We start from the raw sequence: 27209 nt of genomic DNA, 5'->3' as shown, positions 1-27209 counted from the left end.
TCACTTTCCCTCTAAACAAAAACCATGTGGTAGTACCTCTTTTGTATTCTCCCAGACTTATAGAAGCTTATATTTATTATGGCAACCCTACTTTATTTTCCTTAGACTTTTTATTCCAAGACAAAGGGGATGATTAAGGTTGGTCAGGTGGGTGGTGGGTCATGATTTGAGGTTGGAATTACTAGTGAGATATTACATATTTGCCTTAATTCTTGGGGTCACTGTCTTGATAAAATTTTCAGTTTCCTTTTTGAGAGTAACAACATATATTCATGTAGTTTCTCTCTCTCTTTACTAGAGTAGATTCCTAACTTTCCAGCATTTTTAAACAATATCATAACAGTGGTAAGTGACCAAAGTTATTTTATTATTCTCTAGGGCATGTTTGTTCAGCTGGTCCAGGCAAATTCTCCAGCCTCATTGGTTGGTCTGAGATTTGGGGACCAAGTACTCCAGATCAATGGGGAAAACTGTGCAGGCTGGAGCTCTGATAAAGCACACAAGGTACTCAAACAGGCTTTTGGAGAGAAGATTACTATGACTGTTCGTGACAGGTAAGTTGACGAGACAGTTCAAATGGAGAGTCAAGACTCGTTTTCCATTTTCTTGGGCTTTTAAAATTCTGTGGATATAATACTTTGATGCAGAAGATTATCACCTTACTGATCAGCCTTATAATCTGTCAATTTGTGTGTTGCAGATTCTTCTTACATACTTTTCTTTTTAAAGATCACAAGTAGGCAGAGAGGCAGGGAGAGAGGGAGAGAGGAAGAGGAAGCAGGCTCCCTACAGAGCAGAGAGCCTGATGTGGGGCTTGGTCCCAGGACCCCAGGATCATGATCTGAGCCAAAGGCAGAGGCTTTAAGCCACTGAGCCACCCAGGCACCCCATAGTTTTTGTGGGTTTTTTTTTTGTGTGTGTGTGTGGTGTTTTTTTTGCATTCTGGTTTTGTATAGATCTTATTTCAGGGCTTACAAAATTCATCCTCTAAGACGTTACTTTCTGTCTCTCTAGATCATAAAAAACGAATCTTAGAAAAGTTAGCAGGATGGTATCTCTGGCCTTGCTTCCCAGTTTGCTGCTTAAACATCCGGCATAGGATGGACACAGACAGTGCCAGGGTTCCTGCACAACTCCCAAGTGGTGTAGGAGTTCTAAAAACCAAATCTGGCTTTTTTGGATGACTATAGTCTCTCTACTTGTCAAAGTGGGAAGATAGAATATTTTATTTAGCAGTTAGTTTATAACCTAAACATTTAGGTGCATGAAGTAAGGGCCTTTATTTTCTTGCACCGTAATAAGTGTTAAGTTACAGTTAGCTTTTGGATTTTTAGTCTTCTTAGTTAAACTTAGGTTTTATATAACCTTGTTTCCAGTTTCTCACACATGGTAGGTATTTTTAGTAAACATTTTGTAGATGAGTACCGAATTTACCTTATATCTAAGGAAACTTTAAAAGAGTAACTTGGACCAATAGGAAGAAGGACATTTTTAATTTAATCCATTATGTTTACAGGCCCTTTGAACGGACAGTTACCATGCATAAGGATAGTACTGGACATGTTGGCTTTATCTTTAAAAATGGAAAGATAACATCCATAGTGAAAGATAGTTCTGCAGCCAGAAATGGTCTTCTCACAGAACATAACATCTGTGAAGTCAATGGGCAGAATGTCATTGGGCTGAAGGTAAGGAATAGAACTCGTGTCTTGTGCTGAAGTTTTATTTTAGCAACTGTCTTTTCCATTTGTTTGTTTCAATGGTATTTTCATCTTGACCCCCAAAATAGAAACTCAGTGGGGAGATGGGTGATGGGAACCTGGGGCTCTGGCTGTGCTCTCAGGCCAAAGGAATTACTTAAGGCTGTTTGGAATTAACATTCCTATAGCAAAGGGCTTGACTCTATGAACTTAGAAGTCCCTTGAACTAGAATTTTGTAGAGATGTAGGCATTGAAGATTTTGGTGACATTCTGAATGAATGATTGCTCAGCTTTTTCAACCCAGGAATGGTAGAAAATGAGTAGTAGTTTCTGTTTGTATTCGTACCTTGTTTTTTTCCTCTATAGATTCCTATTTTAAGGTATAAAGGTTTTCATTAAGATGTGTTCATGTCATAAACTTGGTTAACACTGCACCATTTAACTGAGGGGTAGTATTGTTAGAAAAATTATTTCATCATAGTAATGAAAAGATGATTCTTTAAGCTAAAATATTTACTCAGTTTACATAGCAATTTTGTTTCCATCTATAAAATTGTGATTCTATAGAATTAAACTTGGTAAAAGAAACTGGAAACTAGCCCAGAACACTGTAATGGTACATACTGAGCTATAGCATAGCTGCTTAGTTGCATTTGAGATGCAAGGGTCAGACTTTAGAGATCTTAGCAAGATGTTAGAAGACATACATATTTACCAAGAATAACATACTTTCATATTTTGAAATAAAGCCTTAATAATTTTTATTACATGTTTCCAACAGGATTCTCAAATTGCAGACATACTGTCAACATCTGAGACTGTAGTTACTATTACAATCATGCCTGCTTTTATCTTTGAACATATTATTAAACGGTAAGTATACAGTACTTCAATTAGATTCTTACGGTTTTCCGAGTTAAGGTACATTGCTTATATTAAGTCTCAAATCTTTGGTTCTTTTACTTAAGGGATGACATGGTATTTACCTAGAAATCTGAAGTTACTTATTTAAATCAGAGGAATTGGTAGGTAAGGACGATCTCTCACAACTTTGCAAGTACTGAATAAAATACACCATACACTTCTGAAATGTTGAAATTTTCTAGTTGGAAAGAGGTATATGAGTAAAAGTGGGCAGGCTTTCCTTTTAGCTTTCAGTAAAATGGACTGCAGTTGCACTCTGCCTACTGCTTCTCTGCTCAGTAGAAATCTATTCTGGTGGTTCATGTTGGAGAATTCTTGTCTGTGGGATGTTAGGAGTAATGCTTTTGTTCTGAGAGCATCTGCGGAGGTAGGTAGAGGCATGCAGGGATGTGGGTGCTAGGATGGGCCTCAGGACAAGAGGTTTGTACACCTCTGAGTGGGGAACAGAAGAGAGGCATCAAGTGTTGTTACCTTCCCTAGAACTTTTAAAATCCTGGCTTCTATCATAGCTGTTTTTGCCAAGCCAACTTAGCTCCTTCTTTCAGAATCTATCTTGCCTGTGGAAATAAGATTTCAAAGATTAAAAACACAATATCTTAATAAAATTTTTCAGTTTCTGGGTAGAAAGAAAAGGGAAGTGTTACAGTCAAGACTGCTTGCTCTCAAGTTCTCTTAAAACAGTGACAGGTTCCCCCTTACCATGTCCCTCCCAGTTCATAACATTGTTGTCATTTTCCTTGTTTTTAGTCATCAGCTTTAATATATGAGGACTTACTTGTATCTTATCTAACTTTTCTAGCGAAGGTGCAGATAGTGTTTCACCCTGGCTATATTTGCAAACAGATGGATTTCCCCTGAGACTAGATTTCCCCTGACACTCCTAGGTCTGAACTCATGTAAAACAAAAACAAAAACCCTTCCCTTTCCCCACAGTCCCACTTGATGCTAGCAAGTGCTGAATTTGAGTGGGCATTTTTTTGGATTAGCATAGCCTTTTTGAAAAAAGAAACCCAAACCACACTGTTTAATAAAGTTACTCTCTCATAGGATGGCACCAAGCATTATGAAAAGCCTGATGGATCATACCATTCCTGAGGTTTAAAAGTCATGGCACAATGGAAACTTCACTGAACTCCAGTTTACTTCTTGGGCAACTTAACTTTATATTATGCACATGAAGCTTTCTAGGAGCCAGAGAGCATATGCTGCATGAAGACCTTTCTATCTTACATTATGGCTGGGAATCTTACTGTTCTGATTGGATATCTTGTTCACACTTCAAGATCATTGTAGCCTTATCCTGGTTTTACTGATGTGAAACTTTGGACAGATTTTAACTGATTTTCATAGAGTAGTTTCTCTACTGGAAACCCAATGCTTTTACAAGCCATTATGATTAGAATGACTGATACAGGCTTAGCTCTGTGTTAGAACCAGTCACCTTTATCTTACATATCAAGTAGTGCTGTTCATATTACTTTAGTTCTATGGTATAATTGCATTTTTAATGTGTAACCATAGTACATGTAGAATGACTGCTTTTGATGTTTTTTTAGTTCTGTGTGAGTGTGTGTGCGTGTAAAATACCAATTAAGTACACTGGTTTCATTCCATGTAAGCATTATACAGTGTATGTAGGTTGCTAGAGATTGTGTTGATCATCATTTAATTAGAACTACCTTTACTTAATACGCTTCAACTGTCGCCTTAACTGTGTTAAGCATCTAGAATAAAAGCCAAAATATAACTATTGCTGCCTTTCTAAAACCCAAAATGCAGTTCTGTGTTAAACTGAAATGTACACTAGCCCAGAACAATGTAATGGTACATACTGAGCTATAGCATAGCTGCTTAGTTGCATTTGAGATTTTCTAGTCAGTTGTGTAATGGAAATTTCTTTCTTCTAAAACTTACCGGTATTACTTTCTGAGAAATGATTCACTATATATTAAATGTAAAAATTCTTATACCAAATAGGATAAAGTTTTGACTCCCTTTATTCATTTGTAGATTAAGTGGAATAATACTTAATTTTGTCTTTAATATTCTGTGACCTCACTACTTTGGGGTGGTCTTAGGATGTTTCCCAGGTAATCTGTTCCATTTCCTGACCCCTCCCTACAAAATGGAAGTGACACTTTATCCTGATTTTTTTTCTTTATGGTTTATGCCTATTTCATCTTAATTAAATATGTATAAATAAAGTGGACTTTTAGTCTGTTGCATCATTTGAAAGCATCAGTGCCCTTCACCAAACTTTTGCATGACTTAGAGAATGGGTGCATGAAGTTCACAACTTGGGCCTGTGGGAATCGTCTCCTGCAGCAGTGAGCATCCAGAGGCCCTGAGAAAAGCTGTCTGTGCCGAGAGAGCAGGTGTGTCAAGAAGAGTGCTTCCACCTGGGAACCGCGGTTGGCCAGCCTGCACACTTACGGCTGAGCATCAGGAACTCAACAGAGGCCATGGGTGTTCTTTGCAATACCTGAGACCAAGTCATGTCCAATGACACTTAAAACTGACTTTGAAAACTATTACTCTGGGTCATTTTCCCCCCATATCATACAGCCTACAAAATAAAACTCCTACAGCCTTTAAAAGCATTGTCATAATATAAAAGGAGGTCAGTAGTGTGGCTTTACAGCTTACCTTGTTGAAATTTGGAAAAGCACACCAAACAGGGTTTCCCTGTTTACCTACCTAATTTCCTAGATGTGAGTCAGGATGGTTCCAAAAATGTAAGAATGAATGACATTCACGACATTTTATGGTTTTCTAGAAGGAACCATACTTGAAGTTCTTAAAAGGTACTACTAGTCTTGGTAATCATTTAAATAAGAAAATGAAAACTGCTTTCATTACAGAAAAATATCTTTAATGTAGAAAAGATGAGCATTTAATAGCTATAATGAAATAAACCGTTCCTATACACAGTAAACTTAATTGCTAATCATTCCCCAGGTTCTTAGAATCTGAGGACAGTAGGTTATACAAAGTAACCACTCCAAGAAAACATACCCAAAAACCCAGTGGGCAGCAATTCTTAGATTAGGAAGACAAAATAGAGTGACTCAGAAGTAGTAGAGAATACTGAACGTTTTCTTGGAAAATTCAAAATTGCTCAGTTTCCTGAAAGTTTCCCATCTTAGTTTAGTATCTCTTAGCTACTTCTCTTTGCCACCCAAACCTGCCTTCTGACCATCAGCATACTAGGATGACCATCCACCTTTCAAATGTAATGTTTTCCTAACACTGTCATATCTTTGTCTGCCTAAGAGGATGGCAACTAATGGCTTTCAGTGAAGTCGCCATGATTTAGGAAGTTTAAAACCACAAATGTCTCATGTGGTAAAACTTCTAATTACTATCATTGCACATTCACCAGTTCATTTAAAAGTCTGGTTTAAAAATACATTAAATAGAGTTCAACTTAACATTCAAGAGAGGAAAAGGCACTTAATACTGCAATTTCCAGAACATAATTTGTCTGTCTTCCCCTCCCGTGATGATACTGCTACACTGTTCATTCATCCATATACATGTCACAGCACCTAAGAGAAAGAGACCTTGTGGTTAGGTGGTAAGTTGACCCAGGGGCCCCCCAAAATGTTCTCTCAAGTACTATGTTGTCTTCTCTCATCCTGTAATTGGTACGTAAATTAAAAATAACTGCTTGGTATAGGGAGCTTGTGAGCAATAAAACCACTTAAACATAAAGCTAAAATAACGGATGCAAACAGACTCCTACTGCAGTGGTTAGGACACGGATGAAAGGAGAAGGCAGAAGCTGGTGGAAGTTGGCTAATTCCATTTCTGCAGGAAGGAGTCAAATAAATGTTGCTTAAAGCCAGTAAGTTGAGGATGACCTAAACAGATGACTTTATAATGTTAGGAAATAACCACATAACTTAGTGACAGAGGCAAGGGACTGAACAGGGGAGGGGGGGCAGTTACTGGTCACAGTGAAAAGTAAATAGATACATATAACTGTAGTTATTAGAATTAAAAACCATAAAATCTTCCAGATGATCAGGAGGCAACCATGCAAATGTAAGCAAATGCAGTGAATCTCTACAAGATACTATGTGGGAAAAAAACCAAACGGGCAGAATAGTTCATATGCCTATAACTTACCCTCTCAATAAGAGGGCACAACTCCAGGACACACATCGTTCAGGGAGAACAGCGGGGTTGGGGTGGGGTTAGTAGTGGAGGGAAAATCGTTCTCATTGTAATTTTTGTGTTGTTTGGGGTTTCATTAAAACTCCGTGCCTGCATTTTTAAAACAACGATTCCAGCTTTTACTGTGGTTTTTAATTCTCCACGTGGAAGTTAATATAAAAACTTCCTTTTTGGAATCTAACATCTTGTCAACAGAAATCTCAGTCCCAAAGGACTCCACCTGGCCAACCAAGGTGCTGGAGGGGAACACTGACAGTGTGGAGGGAAATTGTGTGTTTTCTGCCTGGGAAGAGTATGCTTCCTGATGGGAAAAGCAGTTTGAGTTTAGCGTTTTAGGAAGAAGGGTGAAGTCCGCTGTATAAGCCCTTACCCGCATGGCCCTGTATTCTCTCACTGATTTTTCCTCCGAGCAGGTCCCAAACAAGCAGTTCACCAGACTGACTTCCAGATAAAACAGAATTTCCATCCCAGATAAAGCATCTGCAAGCATGATTTAGAAATGATTATCTGATCAGTCCTCATGAAGGAGGGGCTCTATTACCCTGCCAAAGCAAGCCCACATGACAGGATCATGAACTTGTTTGTACATGTCTTCCCCTACTAGTAACTCAGGAAATGTACCTCTGGGTCTCGTCCGAAGTCAGAGAAGAGATGAGCATTCCTGTCTGCACATCTATGACGTTTAGACAGCCATCTTTTCCTGTGCTGAGGACATGGCGACTGTCTGTAACACGAGGTAAAACGGCTTCAGAAGTATGTTGAAGATTCTGACATTTTATCTCTGACATAACGTTCACTTTTGGACTCCTTGAGCTACTTGTACTTAACCAATGACTACTCTCTTCTTGAAATGCTCCTAAGACACTGGGCTGATGACCCTTTGGTGTGAGTTCATTTGCATAAATTTAATTTGTCTGGGGAGCTGATGAAATAAGAACAATGTCCACTACAGGTTTTCTGTGGGTGCAAATGGCATGAGTAGATGTTACTGTGCCTGAAACAGCATCAGATACAGGTGACACTTTTATTGGCAGACTGCTTTCCTTTTTACATTCTTCTCTATTTTAAAGTAATAATTCTGACTCCCCCAGTTACCATCCATAGTAAAAAGTATCATACTACCTGGGCTAAAAGCAGTATCACATACAGTCCCTGAATGGCACGGGATCTGATGCAATAAGGTGGCTGTAGTGAGGTCCCAAATATTCACTGTGCCTTCTTTGGTGCCTGACACCAACAATGTGCTTGCAGCATTTAGACTAATTGTATCTACCTAAGGAAGAAAACACAAAGTATTCCATTTAGAATCACAGTCATTAGTGGTTTTCCTAGGCTGACTCCGCTATGGGGACACAATAAATGTTCAACTCCACTGTACGGTGTACTGATGTGACTACTGCAGATGTGTTTCAACATTATTTAAAAATGAAATTCTTCATATGCTAGTGAATAAAAGGAAATATTAGTAGGGTAACTGCAATGCTGGATTTTAATATTTTTTAATTTTTAGAGCATGTGCAAGAGTGCATGGGGGGAGTGGCAGAGGGAGAGAATTTTCAGGTAAACTCCCCACTGACTGTGGAGCTGGGCACGGGGCTTGAGCCCACAAACTAGGAGATCATGACCTGAGCCAGGACCTGAATCAGGAGTCAGATGCTTCACTGACACAGCCACCCAGGCGCCCCATTTGCTGTTTTAACATAGTCTAAAATTGACAAGTTTCGGGATGATGCCTCCATGAGTTATAAACTGTACCATGATGCCAGGCGGTCTGAAGCACAGCAGACCCATGCTTATGTGAGGGATTTGGGAAAAGCAGGGGATCTCACGGTTGTATTTGCATGTCCACCTGGAGCTACAGACTACATAAATATCTCTCAACCTCAGCTCATCTGCCGACCATGCAAGTCAGGCATCAATTTGTACCTCAGAGAAAAGGCAGTACTGTCAGCTCGAGCGGGAGATGCAGCAGGGGTCCCGACCCAGTGCAGCCGGCACGAGTGTGGTCTCCTGGCTCATGTGTCCCTGTGTGTGCCCTCCAAGACTGTCAGAGGCCATCATGCTGGACAGAAGGCCCTGTCTACTGTCTGTGTCAGAAAACACGAAAATCTATACCCCAGATAGTTTGAGGGTATCCAAATATTCAGTGTCATGCTCAGAAATTAGCATTTTGGAAATCGGATGGGACGGTAGTTAATTCTCAGGGAAATGGCAAATTGGAGGGGAAAAAAAAAAGCAGACTTGGGAACCCAAAGAGTCAAGTCAAAAGAACGGAGAGCCCATGCTCTCCTCCAGTAAGCAAAATAAAATGAAAATGAAAAAACAAAAACAAAACATGGGTAAAACCAACTGCCGCCACCCACCCTCCCTGGGACTCAGGCCCAGCTTTTGAGAAGTGCTGTGGCTGGTACTCACGCTGACGTCGTGCTCCAGCTCGGCCAGCATGTCAAACTGCTGTCTCCTGGTGCATGTCATTTCTGCAGGAACACCAGACCACACCTAAGGTGGAATATATTGCAGAAGGTATATGCAAACATTTAGAACGAAAGCATGTCTAACACATTCAAGAAAAGCACTCTTGACCAACCAATTGCCAGTTAACGTACTTGTCAACAAAATAAGGCTGTGAAATGCTTCCAGTTCCTTTCCTGCAGTGCTTGTGTTTTTATTCCCATTACAGCACTCACTGAGTGTCCACTGCACCTGTGTGTCTGTTTCTGCCCTCTGTACTTGCTGTTGTATTCTGTGGTTTTTGTGCAAACTGAGGAAACATGAGTGTAAAAGTGTTGTAGTGTCTACTGAGGGTTTGAGAAGACCCAAAAAAGCAAGTCACCAAAAAACTTACTAAAATAAAAAAAAAAAATTAAAAAATTTTAAAAAACTTAATAAAATTTGGTGTAGGCAAGAAAATTGATAGGAATGGGGGAAATCCTGAAAAACTCTTGAAGAAATTCTAACAGTTTTAGGTTTTTTCTTTCATTTTATAAAATGCAAATTGGAAGCTGAGGATGATGAGTACTGGTGTGGTCTTTGCAAGACAGTTGTGTAAGGTCCCAAAGAAGAGGGCAAGGATGGCCCCATATCAACAGAATAATGAATGAATGTGCATTTATATATTTTGACTTGAAATAAAATGCATTCCCTTTTCAGGAGTCCTCACTTAAACTTGACATTTTCTGATTGACAGATTAATTGCTAGTTCCGACTGTGAGATAAGAGCGGCTGTTACTGTATACAGTTGGCCCTTGAACAATATGGGGGGGGGGGGAAGAGCTCCTACCCCTACTCCATGCAGTTGAAAATGTACATGTAACTTTGACTCCCCCCAAATGTCACTGGTGACTGGGAGTCTTACAATAACATAAACATTTGACCAATGTATTTTGTGTTACATGTACTGTATACTGTAGTCTTATAGTAAAGTAAGTTAGAGAAAAAAAAGTTAAGAAAATCATAAATTCACAGTATTGTATGTATTTATCAGCAAAACTCCATGTCCAAGCAGACTGTGCAGTTCAAACCTGTGTTGTTCACAAGTCACCTTTATTTCTCTATAACTCTGTTTTGTGAATTCTGCACCATTCCAACCCCCAGTTGAGCGCACAGTACAGTAATTGGGAAAACTTCCTATTGAGAAGTACACATGTTGGGAAAACAGAGGCGATAACATTCAGTATCTTTACAGATCACTGACGCTCTGTGAAAAGGAGTGAAGTGAGGAAGCACACTAACAACAGGTGTATAACGGTTTATAACACTTGCAGTATCCAAACATTTTAAGTTATAAAATCTATACAGACCTTTACGGTAGAGTCCCACGATGCTGAATACAGTCGGTTGTCATGCCAACAGATCTTACTAACGGCATCGTCATGTCCCATTAACGTGTCCTGGCGTCTTGCAAATGCTATAGAGTAAAAATAGCTAACAGAAAAGAAAAGGAGAGTGTTAAAAAGCTTTCCAGCTTAATTTGGAGACTCTTAAACACATATTCAAGGAGTATTACGTCGTTTAATTCTACACTAAGACTCACTAGAATTACAAAATACTATTCTAATGTTATTACACCAAAATACTCAATATCTGACTTTGAAACTAGAAATGTCCAGGTCTGGCTCATTTGTGTTTTCACCTCAGGTTAAAACAGAAAAACAGAGTCCAGTGGGAGAAATTACTAGATTCATACAATCACAGTCAAAGCCACCAGTACTAGCCTTATCTAATATCTGCTCCTTTTCTAAACAAATGCAGTGTCCCACCAATGGAAGACTTGTCCTTTCCTGCCTTCTGTCCACAAAGACAGCTATTCCATGTGTGGAATGACACCAGGAGCACACTCAGATACATACACATTATTATCCCACGAAGAACTAATGACAGTGGCATCTCCTGGCAAAAGTAAACAAGATGATAAAGCCTGAAATACAAATGGTTTGACATTAATTATATACAATAATTAGTAAATCCCTAACATGTTAAAACTATCTGTAAGCTCCCCTCAAAATTAATGCTTAAATACTGTTTATTCTGGTTTTCCTCGTTATTTGGGAAGTGTTTTTTTTTCAACTGGCTAATTCTAGATGCTAGGTTCCTTCCCAAGTGTAAACAAGTAAGTGTGTCCAGGGTACGTGGATCTAGCCTGTGGGCGTTCAGGGGCTCTGGAGGGCCCCCAGAGCCCTGGGCTGGACGAATTCCTCACGCGGGTAAATCGTGAGGGGAGGGTAGGCTGCATGCTATTCTCAAGGAGCCTCTCCGGATTACAGGCTTCCACAGGTAGGGAGAACTTCCAAAATTCTTTAGGGACTTTCAAAACCATTTGGATGTTTTACATTAACAATAAAATGTGTTTTCTCAGAAGAATTGGTTTTCTAGAATTCAGGGTCCTATTCACTCAGAAATGCATACATTATTTAAAAAACACAGACATGTTTAGTTTGACAGTTCCAGAAAAGGAAAAGAATTATTAAGGGGAATTCTACTGGTTGGCACTTCTAGTTTTCTAGGCTACAAGCAAACTCACTGTATTCTGAAAAAGAAGCACCCTGAAAAATTTTTAAATTGAATTTAGAAGTAATGTCACTGAGGTACCTTATAGACATCACACAGGAAAAACCCAACTGCTTGGGGAGAAACGAAATGCCATCACGTGTGTATAAAACAAAGTGCTACATGAATTTCCATCATATCACTGGTTTAAAATTGAACTCACCATATTTGAAAACGATATACTTCTTTGTAGCATTTTGGATTCCTTGGAGAACATCTTCAGGGTGGAATCTGGTTTAATGATGAGAAGGCAGACATATGAGAAAGATTTCCTGACCCTTACAGAGGATAAACAACAGTGGAGACAGCAGGAGTGGGGCAGGGGGTGAGGCCAGAGGATCTGGGGCCCCATCTGGTGACCTGTCACCTCATGACAAGGAAACCAACGCATACCCAGTCCAGGCCCAGCACACTGCTCACATTTCAGCATGACCAAACCCGGAACAGGCCTAGTCAACTGACAGAAGCTCAAAGTGAAAGAGAAGGAGCGCCTGGGTGGCTCAGTCAATTAAGCGTCTACCTTTGGCTCAGGTCATGATCTCAGGGTCCTGGGACTGAGTCCCACTTTGGGCTCCCTGCACAGTGGGGAGCCTGCTTCTCTGTCTCCCTCTCTTCCTCCCCCAGCTCATGCTCTCTCTCGCAAATAAATAAAGAAAATCTTAAAAAAGTTAAAGGGGAGTAAAATAGCAATTTTAAAGACAACAAAAATCATGGATATATATATATTAAAAAAAATTTTTTTCTTTTTTTAACCAATTGCCCAGTTATGGTATGCTACCCCTGAACTGAGTTAGCATTTATGAAGCAACCACTGACTTCCTAAAGAATAATCAAGCAGGGATTAAAATGTCCTTGCCTAACAGAAGCCTGAAAAAGTGTACAAAGGCAATCTCTTGGGAACCAAGACTTGCAAAAATGACAATGAACTCTGAACATCCCATATTTGAAGCAAGAAACACATTTCCTAATTTGTAAACTCAAAACATGACAAAGAAAAGGTCAAAATGAGCTTGAAATAATTTCTTCGGTATAGTAAAATTTAACATTTCGACCTCATTTTTGCAATACCAACACACACAGGTCTTGAGACTTCATCAAGCTGAAACACTCTCTAGCATTCAGCTTGGAAACAAAATCCAGCGAGTGAACACAGCATTACCTGAACTTTATCCTCTGGGTGACACTCAACTCTGAGCCTCTTCCTGACCATGCTGCTAACTCTGAAGAATGCCTTTTCTAGCAGGCATGTCTGAGTCATCACCACAAAGTCTACTGCAGCTTATGAATTTGGGGGATCCTACAGGAAGCCGTAAGTCGGCCCAGGATGTGAGGATGCTGTTCTCAAAACAGATGACTCTGTGCCCATGCTAAAGGGGAGCCTGCCAGAGCCTGGCTCACAGCTGATGAGCCCCCCGAGTGCCCACACAGCCAAATACAGACCACGTGTGTATGAGCAAGGAAGGTCCCTTGGGGGTGACTATCAGGATATGCATAGATTGGTACTGTATGTTATTAACAGAAGAAACAAAGAGAAAAAAACAAAGGCTTCTCACTTAAAACAAAACAAAACAAAACAAAAAAACCCTCTTTCCCCTTCACTTGGTAAATTTACAAAGAAGGGATATCATGCTTAATGAGCATCCAGGGTTTCAAGCCTCGACGCTCCCCAATGTCCCCACTCATGGTTGACAAGGTCATACAAGTACAGGAGGCTGAGGAACTTAAACCCTGGCAGACAAATCCAGCTACGAACACAGGCTCTGCTTGCTGATAAAGCTTTAGTGAGAAAATGCTTTCACGATACAGCATTTGGTCTCGTGTGATGGTGCTGGCACACACGGGGGGACAGGATCCCGGGAGAAGGCGGAGCGCTTCCCTCTGTCAGGGCACCTGCTGACCCCAATGGGGCCCGGCGTGCGTCCTGCATGTCACTTCCTTTGGCCGACAGCAGAACCATTATCTGTGCTTTGTGCAAAATCCTGTTGTATGCATCCTGAGATTGTCCCAGAGAGAGCGAGGAAGGACGTGCTACAGATAATGAACCATCTTGAGCGACTCTGAGAGCGGTAAGCCTGACTTCTCCGGGAGGGTTTGGTTGGACGGCACCATTTCCAGACTTAATCGATGAAACACATAATTTTCTCCAATAAGGCTAAAGGAAAAGTCCCCTCCAAAACAGCCGGCTACTGTCAGAGTGAACTGTCTTAAAACCCAAGCAGGATGACTAAGAATGTGATAAAGTGGAACATTAACAATGTGTGCCTTGTATTTCCAGTGAAATTCCATAACAAATGCCCTGAAATGCATAGCCCGTGACACAAATGAAACACCTAACAGCAAAGGTGCACTTGTCCATGCTCCCATGCACAGTGCCCTGGGACGCCCCGGCTACACTCTGCAGCCGCCCGGCTGTTCTGGGGCCTCCCATCTAGCAAGGAGCTGGGAGTGAGCTCTTTGTGCCCACCCTGTCCCTGAAATTTCTGGAAATCTTGCCAGCAATGCAATCTCATGATTGTTTCTGGCAAACTGCAGTGACATTTTCTGCAAAATGCCACAAACTGCTCAAAAGTCACTTGCTGTGGAGACAGCACACCCAAGTGCAATCCTTGACTCAGTACCAAGAAACCTGCATTCTTCGTGGTTCCAGGTAAACCACTGTTCAGGCAGGAAAACTCACCTTGTGAGGTTGTAAACACGGAAGACCCGTTACAAGAGACCGCTATTCCGGTAACTGCCCTGTTTAAAGACAGAGGTTTATAAGTTACCCACATCCTTGAGCTGGGACACGCGTCTCTTTCAAGTCCTGGATTTCATTTTCGCAAGTGTCTGTATTTATTTTTGTCACAGCCTGTCTGCTGGATCTGTCCTGCACACATAACACCTGCCACGACCAAATCATCAGTTGGGAGCTTCAAATTTTGTTTCTGGTGAGACCTGCGGCCGGAAACCATCCCCTCTCGGCTTCCCTAGCTGCCACAGTCAAAGTCGAACATCTTCCCGATGCCGTGAATTGGCTTCTCCTCAATTCCACCTTATCTGACTGCCCCCCAAATTGCTGAAACTCTCCTTTACGAGCACTTCACTTGCTTTGCTGCTGAATCGAGTTTACCGAGCCTCGGTTCAGTGAGGACACTCTGTCTGGTGCTGCCACTTCCTTTCACGGGTTCCTTCCTGTCTGCCCTGCGGGAGGACAGGGCCTCTTTCTGTGGGTCACTTAGAGATTCTGAGAAAAGGAAAGCCACTGTTAGAACGGATGAGGTGGAACTATGTATTTCTTGGCAGGAGGGTGTGCTCTGGTCCCTAGCCTTGGATCTGAAGTGCACTGGGACGTTCAGACCCACCCGTGACCCATGGTGTCTGTGGTATCAATATGTCAGGATATCTGTGCCATCGAGCAGACCCCCAGGCCCGACTCTGAGCCTGGGTTTTCTCATCCATAACAGGATGGCTCAGGGGAGCTCAGTGCTTCTCAAACCTTCCTACCAAAATGTGCGAATACCCTTAATGGCAGAAGTCTAAACACTCATAACCCCTCTGGGCCTGACAGCAAGCTCTTTTTTTGAAAGTATGGGTATTATTTTTAAAACTCCTGTGAACTTCGCCCTTTGATCTCTCGCCCTCTCCACATACTTGTTGTAAATTTTTAAAAGGACACACCTTCCCCTACAATATCTGTGAGTTCAACACTTGGAGAAGATCTACCATGTTTCTCCCATCAAAGACTTGAGGGGCGGTGTACCCTGTGTACCCCAGTTTGAGAGGCACAGAACTACCTGCTGGCTGCAGACCCCCTCCTGGGCTCCAGAAGGACCAGCAGGAGACATGAGAGCATGGAAGACTGACATAAATCCATTCTGTGTCAAATTTCCCCTTGCCACGTTGACTACACTTGGCTGATCACCACAGACATTCTTGGGGGGCAAAAAACCCATCAAGACAACACGGAAAGAGAGTTCCCACCCTCTTAACTCCACTTAAAACAGTGTCACTCCAGGTCAAGACCCCAGTTTGGCAAGGACGGCAGAGGCGTTCTCTTACTCTTTGTGGATTTTATATTGCTCCTGTAACTGCAGTTTGGTGATGTTATTCCAGGCCAGGCTTTTACTTTCTTCGGTCAGGTCTTCAAAAGACTCTTCACCTGGAGAGACTACATTGAATTGCTGCCCAGTGAGTCAGCTGAATTATTAACAAGCACCGGAGACAACAAGCATCAGGGCCACAATATTTTCTATTATAACCAAATGACCAAGGAAACACAGTGCCCCACTGAAACATAACTACCCTGAAATGTGCTAGGGAGCTCCATGTTTGTTAAGGGAAAATGACAGAATGTATAATCTAAATAACATAAAAATCCTTGGGAGACAGACTGAAAAGTATCTTTGAAGACTGAAGTCTTTTTATACTCTTACCAGTGTTCTCGAAGTTTTCACTCAGCCCCTGCCTTAGGAACTTCAGGAAACACAAGACCGAGTAACTATTTCCTTGTCAGTAATCATTGCAAGAGCCTGACTGTTCCCTAGAAATGCTGCGGTTTCCTTTTAGTTTCGAGGGGGAGAAAGCAGACTTGCATTCCAAGCTACAAGTGCCCTGGTCAGCATGAGAGAAGCAGTCCCTCCTGCCATCTGAAGGGCCGGGCAATTGCTCCCTAGGGTGATCACAAGACACTGGTGTGAGTCTGGTGACTAAGCGGGGCACGGGTTTAAGAGGCATCACAAGATAATCTCATGGTCTTTATGACTGAACCCCATGGGCCATTATCTCGTAGAGAAGAAAGGCCGGCTACCCTGGGGTCCCAGGCCCCTGTGAGCTGTTCCTCCGGCCTGAGAGTACACTCCACTCTCAGCACCTGTGAGGTCCCTGGGTGCCTGGAACAGACAGGAGTGTAGATGATAAGAAATCAAGGGACTTTGCTCCCAGGGTTCCACATAGTGTCAGATTCCTCCTGGGAGCCTGTGGGCGTGAGGCCATCCTATATGAAATGTGAAACACAGGTAACTGGCTGAAGGGGAGTACTCTTTCCTCCTTCTCCAAATACCAGATGTCACAATGGGGTCAAGTTCATTGTAGAACCTAGCGCATGCCAGGCACACAACACACTCTGTGTTTGTTCATCAAATGACTAAGAAAATGAATCAAGTGCAGAATACCAAGCACCCTGAATTCGAGATCTGTGTGTGGGGAAGGAGGAGGAGGAGAGGGATGGCGAAGTGGTTTCTGGGGGAGAGCGGGGAGAGCGGGGCCTGGGTGACCCCGGGAGAGAGCGGGGAGAGCGAGCGGGGCGGGGTGACCGCGGGAGCGGCACGGCCCTGACAGCCAGTGTGAAAGTGAAGGGCTAAGCATCAAACGCTGGCTGAAAAAACACAGAAAAGGTGAAGGAGAGAAACAAGAGCAACTAGAAAACGCTACCACGTCTTGTGGGATGCGAGTAATACACCGGGAAAGAAAAGTGACCCGATTTTCTTTAAAATCAGCAGTTAAAACACAGACAAAAAACAACAACAACAGGCTTGTCTGAGCTGTTTTTCAGGAGAATGGAGGACGGCCATCAGGTGTCCCAGCACAACCCCCCTGGGCCACAGGGCTGCTCACGGCTCTCCTGTTCTTCAGAAACAAAAAGCTGCGGGTGCTCCCGTTTATTCTCCGTCCCCACTCACCTGGAGAATCCGCCATGGGATCATCAGGACTGCAGGCCAGGGTGACAGTTTTCAGCTTTGGGGTGATTCGTCGAGGATGTGGGGTCACAAAGAGCTGTTTTGGTGTCTGGCCAAACTCCAGGATTTGGGTCAGCATGGCCACTTTCTCGTCAGGGTCCTCGATGCTTTGGGACAGAACACAAGTAATGCAGGGAACCATGAGGTTCGAGTCCCCCCAGAGCACGAATGTCAAACAATGTGGCTCAACAGGAGAGAGATTTAATCCTCAAACAGGAACAGCAACTCTGTGCCAGGACAGTCCAAGCCTCATCACAGATCTTTACAGAGTTTTCTGAGGCTCGGTGACTTACCTAACGGGGAAAGCAAGATATAATTCACTGTAAAATTTCCACACCTTCATATGATCAAAGAGCTGCATTCATCATTTAGACAAAGAGTTTTTTCGTAACTCAAGTAGAAACTCCTTCTAGATGTATAGGTACCTGTTCAAGTCTACGCCTCCTTCATAGGTCAGGGGATGAAATACTGAAAAAAAGATGAAAAACTCTCTTGAAAGGGGTAGTACTGTTTGGTTATAATAGACATTCCACACAGACTCTTATATAAAACTCAAGAAATTTGAACACATGGTTTTAAAGAAACTCATGGTCACTTTGCAAGAAAAGACTAATAAAAACCAACGGCAATAAATATCAACCCGAGTTATCTTTTGCTGAGCAGAAATCCAGCTGGCAGGTGAGACAGCCTCTTATCTCCAGGTGTTTGCTGGTGAGCACCTCTGCCCCCAGGGGAAGCGCCAGTCACCCCGCACTGCCCTGCACCTGTCCACCCTGACCTGCTGGCTCCTCTTCAGGAGCTGACACCACTGGCAGCCTGGCGGCAGGTAAGAAGGAGGCTGAGGAGGGTGTGCTGCTGCTGGTTTCTTTCTGCTCCATTAATAGGAAGCCCTGGGGCCCTTCAGAGGAAGGCCCTTTTTTTTGCACCTACGGCACTCTTCTACCGTATTCTGATTGAGTTTGAATTGAAATCCATGAGTGGGGTGGAGAGCACATGTTAACATTGGAAGACTTTAGATCTGGGGATTGGGGCAAAGTTGGGGTCCTTTAGGCAGAAATCCTTCCTCCTCTGTTACTCAGTACCTGACCCAGGGCCATGGAGCAGGGGGCCGCCCTCTGCTGCCAGAAGATGCTCCTGCCAAGCATGCGCTTGGGCTGCTCTGGCTGCATTTTTTTTCTCTCTTCATCAAACGCTATAGGACATTTCTGAGACGCTCACTTACCATTGTGGGCCTCAACGGCATCACTCCCTTTCTGCTTGTAGCCAAATACTAGATCGATCCACTCGTGGAGGTGCTCTGACACGTAACTGCTTTCCAGCGCGTCCTTGCTCTTCTGGAGGAAGTCCTCGGGACCTGTTAGATGAGACTCCGTCAGAACGCCACTGTCTTCCTTTACTCTCCCATCTCTTTTGTCTATCCACATGCAGATGCAGCTTCTGGGAGAGGCAAGAGGCACATATTTCTTAATGAGGCTTTTTGGGCCCCATCACATAAAATATATATCCTGGCAGGGGGGAAGGGAGTGGTGAAGATCACTCTCACATTTAGATCTTTCAAATGCGTATCGATGTTTTTACGTCAGACTCGCACACTAGTTCTGATTTGGAACAGAACTGATGGCGCCTCATCTACATAGAGAATTCTACTGCTATTTTAAAAAGCAGTTAAAGGCTAAATCATAATACTGAAGGCCCCCTCCCCCAGGTGAAGAAGTGCTGAAACTCGGTACTTCCAAGGTGGTACTCACTCCGTGCCCAGGGTGGGAGTTCCACATCATCGACCGTCTGCCCTCCTTGTCTCTTCCCCAGATCCAACTTCAGACTGTTGACTAAAAAGCTGACATCATCACCATAGAATTCTGGAATCAACTGAAAGGTTTTTTTGGGGGGGTGGGTGGGAAAGAATAGCAACGAACATTTTATAAAGCAGTTAGAAACAACAAGCCCAGTGAATTGTTAGCTTTATTAACTGCCTACCTCTTTAAAATCTGTTGCACCATCCAAACAGTTTTTCCAAGTTTCTGCAATACTAGATACAAAGAAAAAAAAATCAACTGAAGTCTTGGGTCTGGAAATAGCAACCAAAGTGCTCTCTATGCACCTAGGTGTTGTCCTACACTTCACCTGTGTTAACTCATTTCTCTCATTAACTCATAATTCTCAACATCTGTATGAGGATTCCCCTTTGGCAGAAGACAAGCCCTCTCTGAGCTCATGCAGGGAGTGACATGGCGTGAGGACAAGGACCCTGTCTCCGTGCCCACACCATGACCCTCCAGCCACACACTGCCTCATTGAAGGGATAACACAGGCTACTGCTTAAACACGGCAAACATAGCATGCTGTTTTAACAGATCACTTTAGAAAGTGATTAACTTGCACACAGCTTAGAAAAAAACTGAAGAGACACAGACTAAAAGATTAACAATGAATATTATCTCAGCGTGGTGGGAGGCCAAGTTAATTTTCTTCTTATTTTCTGACTTTTTTTTTTTTTTGCAAGGAATACTACTTTTATAATTTAAAAAAAAGTCATTTAAACACTCACAGGAAATTGTATTCAATTCACAGCAGAATTATTTGGAATATGGAGGTGTTGGAAAGAGTCTAAATGTCCAACAATAGAGAAATAGTTAAAATACTTATGTTACAGCATACATTAGGATGTGATACAATAATTTAAAAGTCACTGTTATATGGGGAAAACTTCAACATCTAATATGACAGGGCTACACTAGGCAGGACAAAAGCTGTAACTGAAAGATGTTCTTACACACACACACACACACACACACACACACACACACACGACTAGAAAGAGCCTGAAAGGAACAGATGTACCAGTCAGTGATTTCTTGACATTTTTGAATCCGCTTTTTTTCAAAGCAAACATAGGGCACGTTTATAATTAGAGAGTTTAAGAACTGGTAGGTGAAGCATGGGGTCAAACCTGTTGAACATTCTGTCCGCGTTATCAAATCTTCCATTCTGCAGACACAGCATGTACTCGGGCGCTAGAGGGGAAATCAGAGTTGGGTGAGATAACAGAATCCCTGGTGAATCAACGAGAAACCCCACTGAACTGGGAGCGCCAATTCAGAATCTTACCTATCCTCACAAGATAAAAGAGCACATAGCCGGGGGAAGAGTAGTGACTGCCGTACATGAACTTTGGCTCTGGCATCTCCTGGTAGCGGGTCTGCAACAGACGGGGAAAGACTGTGCTAGGTGTCGGCCAGGAAAACAGTAACCGCCTCAAGTAGCCAAACCCCAAATCGTGGTACGGATACATTACATCCCTTAGTTTCTCTCTTTAAGGAGAAAAAGGAGAAGGGGGCAGGAGCTGACCTCAAGGGGGAGGGTAGAGGGCAGAGAGGGGAGTAAGGAAAAAAATAGGATGTAGATCCTCTAGTCACTTGGCATAGACCTCCCCTAATTTTTGGGAGAAATGAGTTTCCCTTACTATAAAAACAAGCCACCATGGCTCAGGGAACTCCTTAGAAGCTAGGCATCCCCAGATCCACGTACCAGGAGTCTCTCCAGCCGTTCCTTGTTTAGGGCCCCTACCGGCCTGCTAAGATCCCGGAAAGTTCCTGGATTTGACAAATCTGTAAAAATAAATATATTTTTAAGAAATGAATTAATTAAAATAAAGCCAACAAACTTAATAACATTACCCCCATGGATACACATGCACAGATTTATTTCCACAAATAATTTTTAAAAATTGAGACAGACCCATTGGAATTAAGTATTTCTGATAGTCACTTACATACTGTAAATGTTAGGGCTTGAGTTTTAAGTCAGCAAGTCACTAAAGAGTAGCATCTCTAATTTGAAAATACCCTGATCATCGTATCAAAGAATGCACGTACTGCATGGAGCACTGGCTGTTATATGCAAATGATAAATCACAGAATACTACATCAAAAACTATGATGTCCTGTATGGTGACAACATAGCAAAATCAAAAAAATTATTAAAAAAAGATGATTGATTTTAAGAAAACTATATTTCCAGGAAAACAACAACAAAAAATAAGCACATTTGAAAAGTCAGTATTCTTCTACCAAGATTTTCTGAAGTTTGAATTATAGTCAATATTATTATTGTGTGATAATAACATAATGTGAGGGCGCCTGGGTGGCTCAGTGGGTTAAGCTGCTGCCTTCGGCTCAGGTCATGATCTCAGGGTCCTGGGATCGAGTCCCACATCGGGCTCTCTGCTCAGCGGGGAGCCTGTTTCCCTCTCTCTCTCTCTCTCTGCCTACTGTGATCTTTCTCTGTCAAATAAATAAATAAAATCTTAAAAAAAAAAATAACATAATCTGAGAAGTGGAGTCTGAATGTTAACAGAGAAATAAATTCTCAAACTCCCAGAAAGTCTGTTATTTCTTTCAAGTGTAAGGGTTCAACTAGTGAACTGTCAAGAGGAATTTATTGTTCACAATATATAATTTAGAATATTACAAAATCAAATTACAATATAGTCACATTTTTGTTGAAATAATGAGAGAAATACATATACCACAAGGTTAAGATGATTCTCATTAATGTAATCATTGATGATTTTTCTTTCCTTCTTTAACTATGTCAGTACTTTTTAAATGTTCTAGAATGAGTGATTATTACTTCTGGTGATTACATTTTTTATTGTGAACTTTAAAATAATACGATAACCCCAAACCACTTTTCAAAGTGAAAAACTTAATTAAATATTTGAAATGTGGTCATTACAGGTATGGTTTAAAAACATACGCATACTTTCTGCGCATGCCTTCCAAGAAGTCTGTGAGTCCTTTTGGGATTAAAAGAAGTTAAGAGCTAGTGGAGAAAACACCTACAAACCGCACATGAGGAGGGGAACACAGACCTGGTACTGCGAGATGGAAACTAGCAACCCTTAGGACAGAGATCCAGATGGGCTGAAATCTGCTGACACCTCACGATCGCAGCACCTGCTTTCCTCTCACACTGGGCCTTGGGGCACTTACCCAGCTCGGTGCTGCAGTAATCGTTGATTATCCACGGGAACACGGGGTACTGCGAGAGGTCATTGCAGCTGCGGTCCGCCAGGTTGTTGAGGTGCAGGAGGTACTGGTAGTTGGAGAGGTGCCCGCGCTGCCACTGCAGCGTGTAGCTCTCGGCCGTGCGCTCTGCGACGTGGTGCTCTGAGGAGGACAGGGCCCGCGGGTCACCACTGAACTTGGCAAACATGGGCTAAGTTGTACTGAGTGTGTAAAACTACATGTTTTGGGGTTTTTTGGAAAAATTTTTAGAAGATTTTATTTACTGATCTGACAGAGAGAGATAGCGAGCATAAGCAGGGGGAGCAGCAGAGGGAGAGGGAGCAGGGAGCCTGTTGTGGGACTTTCCCAGGACCCTGGGATCATGACCTGAGGGGCAGGCAGACGCTTAATGACTGAGCCACCCAGGTGCCCCCAAAACTAGATAAATGTAGACCCATCCGTGCATTTTTGAAAAATACGTTTTAAGAAAATGAAAAGTAGGCTGTGGTTGGTTTTCACCAAGTAGCTGTTGCATTAAGTATGAATATCTCCAAGGACATTCACCAGGAGGGAATGTTATTACATATTTAAATACACGATATAATACATATATGAGGTGCCTCATTAGCATAGTAGCTAGCACGTCAGTCTCATAAAACATACATGAAGGTATGGGGCAATATGTCCACATCACATGGTAACACATAATATTTACTATATTCTACACAGCCTGCAAGTACACAAAGTGCTTGAGTTTTAACGCCTTTCAGAAGCCATGACCATTTGCAAAAGCTTATTTCCTCCGCTTTTTATGAAATTAAAACAAAAACAGGTTTCTTTTAGATCAGGACGAGGTCTACCACACAGATTTGCCAATGCCTATGTATTAGGTAGGCGGGTGAGGAGCAAGGCAAAGAAAAGAACTAGCTGAAGGAGAAGAAGGTCTCTGGCAGGAAAACATGATTTCTCAAAGGAGAACCAGGAAGTCTCCCCCGGCCTCCGAGAATACCCTCAGGAAACACGCAAACGTAGAGTAGGTGGCACCAAGGACCGCTTTCCTCCTGGAGGGCATAAAGTGACTCAACTATTTTATTTTGTTCAGAAGATTCTGCTTTCAACGTTTGGTTGGCTCCGCCAGGCAATTTATCTAACTCATCTGTTGATTCAGTATTTATCCTTACTTATTTTTACCAAGCTTCTTCTCTCAACAGCTCTTAGGAAAGAGCTTAAAAACTCAAAATGCTTGTTCTCATTTCCTACACTCACAATAACTCAAAAAGTCTGACCAGCCTGAGGAATAAGATCAGCGGGAATAAGGAAGCTTTAAGAAATAAGTTCTTAGGTCATGGCAAGAGTTTTGACTTGAAATTTTAGGACACACCATGAAAGTTGAATTTTTTGTTGTAATCTTGTTATATAGTTAGAGGAATAAAATGAAAAAAAATTTAATCAGGAGGCAGGAAATAACAATCAATGTGTATCAGAGCTATACTTGGCATTAAATTAAATGTAACAGCTTATTGTGAGAAGAAAAAAATTGAATTCTAAGCCTACTGTAAAATAAAATATACTCCTTATTCAAAATAAACTATTCTTCTGAGAGAAAATTCCATTTCTAACGGAGTAAGAACAGCAAACAAAGTTAAAATGGCAATAATAAAATCCCAACATCTGCTTTTTTTTTTTTTTTTTTTAAAGATTTTATTTATTAATTTGACAGAGAGAAATCACAAGTAGACAGAGAGGCAGCCAGAGAGAGAGAGAGGGAAGCAGGCTCTCTGCCGAGCAGAGAGCCCGATGCGGGACTTGATCCCAGGACTCTGAGATCATGACCTGAGCCGAAGGCAGCGGCTTAACCCACTGAGCCACCCAGGCGCCCCAAGACTCCAACATCTGCTTTTGAAAATCAACCCATTTTAGTTATCTAGCAACTCTGTAAACAAGAATAATTCAAGCATATAATTTCATATGTTCATATCTAAAAAGAAAAATCAGGTGTTCTTTCTGATAAAGGTGGGAAAATTCACATTTTTATGGAAGCCTGAGGAACTATTAATTTAAAGCAAATCAAGCCCATGGAGTCCTCTGAGTACAGAAGGCTCATGTGTTCCTTTTGTGCTGTTTTCCAGCTTTATGATTAAGATGACAGTTAACGATCACAAACACATGACTGGATAACTCACTGCATCACATTAAGAAACCAATTCTTGGTTTCCATAAACGAATCTAGACACGAAGAACAGAAAAATAATTAGGTGGATTCTTTATAATCTATTCAACTTGGGGGTGTTACAATATACAAATAAATCAAATATATTTATCAAGAGCTTTTCAAATATACACTTGGAACGGACTACTGCCAAATTTCACTTATATGAACTCATGGTTTTATTTTTAGAATGCCATTTGCCCACCTTAGTTCCTGATGTGAAGAAATAAGGAGACCCAGAAAGGTGATTCTAGATAGCATTTCTCTTCCCCTATTTCCTATCCCAGGTACTCAGGAGCTGAACTACTGTCATATGAATAAAGTGAGCACCGTACCTAGATACGTGGCAATATAAAAATAGAGGTCATCTCTATCTTGAGGTTCATAGAACTTTAGGTAGATGTCAGAACAGAGGTCATCTTCTGTGCAAAACACTTCCAAGCCCTATAAATTCAGTAAGAAAACAGTAAAATAAACAGCACTGTATTTACCTTGCAATCTCAAAACAAGCTACATAAGTACAAAAGCTTTTCAATGAAAGATGTCTACTTTTTATATGCAGGTCTTACTTATTCACATTCTCCACATACAGATTTGATTCAGCAATGCACATACACGTGTGTGTCTGTATGAATATGTGCAGGGTGTATAGGCGTGCACACAGTTCACACAAAAGACAGACTTGCAGATGACGTGCTTTCAGTACGAAAAACTTGCACTTTTCAGACATGCCCTGAGTGTTTACAAGTCAGCACCATTGGCTAAACTGAGGATATAAGAATCATCCACCGAGAAGTGACATCCCACAAGAACTCACCAAAGGCATGAGGCCGTGTCTCCTTTTGTAAATGCGGCGGACATCCTGGAGTGTTATCTGGACCACAGGTTTCTTTAAAAGTAGATAGACAATCTCAAAATCAACATTTGGACACAATTAGAACCTGCCCTATCAGAAAGGTGAAAAAGTGGCCAAATCTTAACTTCCCAACATGTTACATGTGAACAATTGGAAAGGCAGCTCTTGGAAGAAGACATTTCTGGTTTTACGTCCTAGCCTACCCTTTTCCACTAACTTTATGACCTTCCTTGGACGAGTCTCCCTACCGTCACTCAGGACCCCAACAGTGCTAATGCACTGATCTATCATTCAGACTCCTGCAAGGTTGCTGAGTGGTAGGGGATATTAAAGTGCTGGTACAGATAACTTCTCAGGAATTTTGCTATCTTTTCACAGATCAAAGGTTTTCTTAGAACTGACACAGTATGTATTTTTTTAGAATTCTGTCCTTTATCTCTGTAATGACTACATTGTACTAAGACTCATAAACAACTAAGATTATTAAGCAGGGCTTCTATTTCTTCATGAGGAAAAAAGTGTTCTTGTTTCTCAAGAGGCGTAAAGCACTAGTAAGAGGAGAATGAGTTTAGGAAAGCCCCTGAGATTGGCTACATGGTGACACATCCACCTTGCCCCACGTGAGAGAGAGGAAAAGCCCACATGTGGAACTGTGGAAATTGCCCGATGGCTGGTCAAGGATCCGAGCCCAGAGATTTGGGAGAGGATACATGCTCACACTATGGATCCTGAAGCTCTAGCATATACTCCAGTATCATCCCAAAAGTTTTTGACCCAAGCCATAGTAACAGTAGTGGTCAAGCCAACTATTACACCAGTACAGGTGTAGTGTCTGTGGGAGGGCTGGGTGAGGGTGTTCCGCCACCTGGTGGACAAAATTGTCATAGCACCATTTTTCACACAGAAAAGAATCAGGGGTTTTAGTGACAGAATGACTGACCCCACCACGCGGAGAATTTCCAGGACATAGCCTCCTATGACAGAAAACACGTTCTTCAAGCTGCCATGCCAAATGGCCCAATGCACTGTCAGAGCGTATTAGCATTTTTGTTCTTCTAATGAACCATTCCAAAAAGTGTTCAGCTTTAGATACAGCAACAAATCTTTACAAATTTTAGTGTGGCAATCCGAGTTTATCTTAAACTATCTGGGCGAGTAAATCTAAAGTCTCTGTGGAAGAGAAGACTGTTTCCACCATCACAGTAGAAGCACCACACCTCTTCCAGAGGTGTGTTGGTGCTGGCTGGCAGGGGACACTGTCATACTGCTTGTGACAGACTTGGATCTACTGATTTTGCTCCTCAATAAAGAAAAACAAGAAATAACACATATATGGATGCAAACTCAGATATACAGAAAATACCCATTTCTCTTTAATTTTAGTACATTTCATTGGTTTCTTCCAGAATGGCTTCCAAAGGAGAAAGGTATAAACCTCAAACAACTCTTTACTAAAATTGGGGGCGGGGGCACGGTTTCTTTTTACAGTGAGAGCAAGTGACCCCAGAATTACTGGAAAGAGATCAGAAGAGCTCGAATCTGGATAAGGGGGCAGTAGGATAACGTAGGGA

General features: G+C 41.9%; 2 protein-coding genes across 6 annotated transcripts in view; one reads left to right on the top strand and one right to left on the bottom strand.

The window, feature by feature from the left end:
* SDCBP (syndecan binding protein) overlaps window positions 1-4834 on the top strand; it is a 37618-nt gene extending 32784 nt beyond the window's left edge. For all 3 annotated transcript variants that reach the window (XM_059166399.1, XM_059166398.1, XM_059166397.1), the window contains 4 exons: window positions 379-554; window positions 1517-1688; window positions 2483-2574; window positions 3673-4834. In XM_059166399.1, coding sequence (XP_059022382.1) covers window positions 379-554; window positions 1517-1688; window positions 2483-2574; window positions 3673-3727 — 495 coding nt within the window. In that variant the 3' untranslated portion in view covers window positions 3728-4834. The remainder of the gene's footprint in view (window positions 1-378; window positions 555-1516; window positions 1689-2482; window positions 2575-3672) is intronic.
* A 641-nt stretch (window positions 4835-5475) lies between these two features.
* Window positions 5476-27209, bottom strand: part of NSMAF (neutral sphingomyelinase activation associated factor) — a 62032-nt gene continuing 40298 nt past the window's right edge. The window contains exons 11-31 of one of the 3 annotated variants that reach the window (XM_059166390.1): window positions 25600-25671; window positions 25118-25226; window positions 22559-22735; window positions 21093-21172; window positions 20673-20763; window positions 20515-20578; window positions 19542-19593; window positions 19313-19433; window positions 18787-18918; window positions 17990-18032; window positions 17508-17671; window positions 15889-15988; window positions 14528-14586; window positions 12014-12081; window positions 11154-11221; window positions 10605-10728; window positions 9220-9303; window positions 7927-8077; window positions 7426-7528; window positions 7175-7284; window positions 5476-6173 (exon numbers count right to left, since the gene is read on the bottom strand). In XM_059166390.1, coding sequence (XP_059022373.1) covers window positions 6079-6173; window positions 7175-7284; window positions 7426-7528; window positions 7927-8077; window positions 9220-9303; window positions 10605-10728; window positions 11154-11221; window positions 12014-12081; window positions 14528-14586; window positions 15889-15988; window positions 17508-17671; window positions 17990-18032; window positions 18787-18918; window positions 19313-19433; window positions 19542-19593; window positions 20515-20578; window positions 20673-20763; window positions 21093-21172; window positions 22559-22735; window positions 25118-25226; window positions 25600-25671 — 2067 coding nt within the window. In that variant the 3' untranslated portion in view covers window positions 5476-6078. Of the gene's footprint in view, window positions 6174-7174; window positions 7285-7425; window positions 7529-7926; window positions 8078-9219; window positions 9304-10604; window positions 10729-11153; window positions 11222-12013; window positions 12082-14527; window positions 14587-15888; window positions 15998-17507; window positions 17672-17989; window positions 18033-18786; window positions 19002-19312; window positions 19436-19541; window positions 19594-20514; window positions 20579-20672; window positions 20764-21092; window positions 21173-22558; window positions 22736-25117; window positions 25227-25599; window positions 25672-27209 lie in introns of those variants that run through there. The other 2 variants (XM_059166389.1, XM_059166392.1) reach the window with 2 other exon arrangements.

Source organism: Mustela lutreola, chromosome 3, assembly GCF_030435805.1.
Source record: "Mustela lutreola isolate mMusLut2 chromosome 3, mMusLut2.pri, whole genome shotgun sequence".
Classification (NCBI taxonomy): domain Eukaryota; kingdom Metazoa; phylum Chordata; class Mammalia; order Carnivora; family Mustelidae; genus Mustela; species Mustela lutreola.
This window is presented reverse-complemented; position numbering and strand designations above follow the sequence as displayed.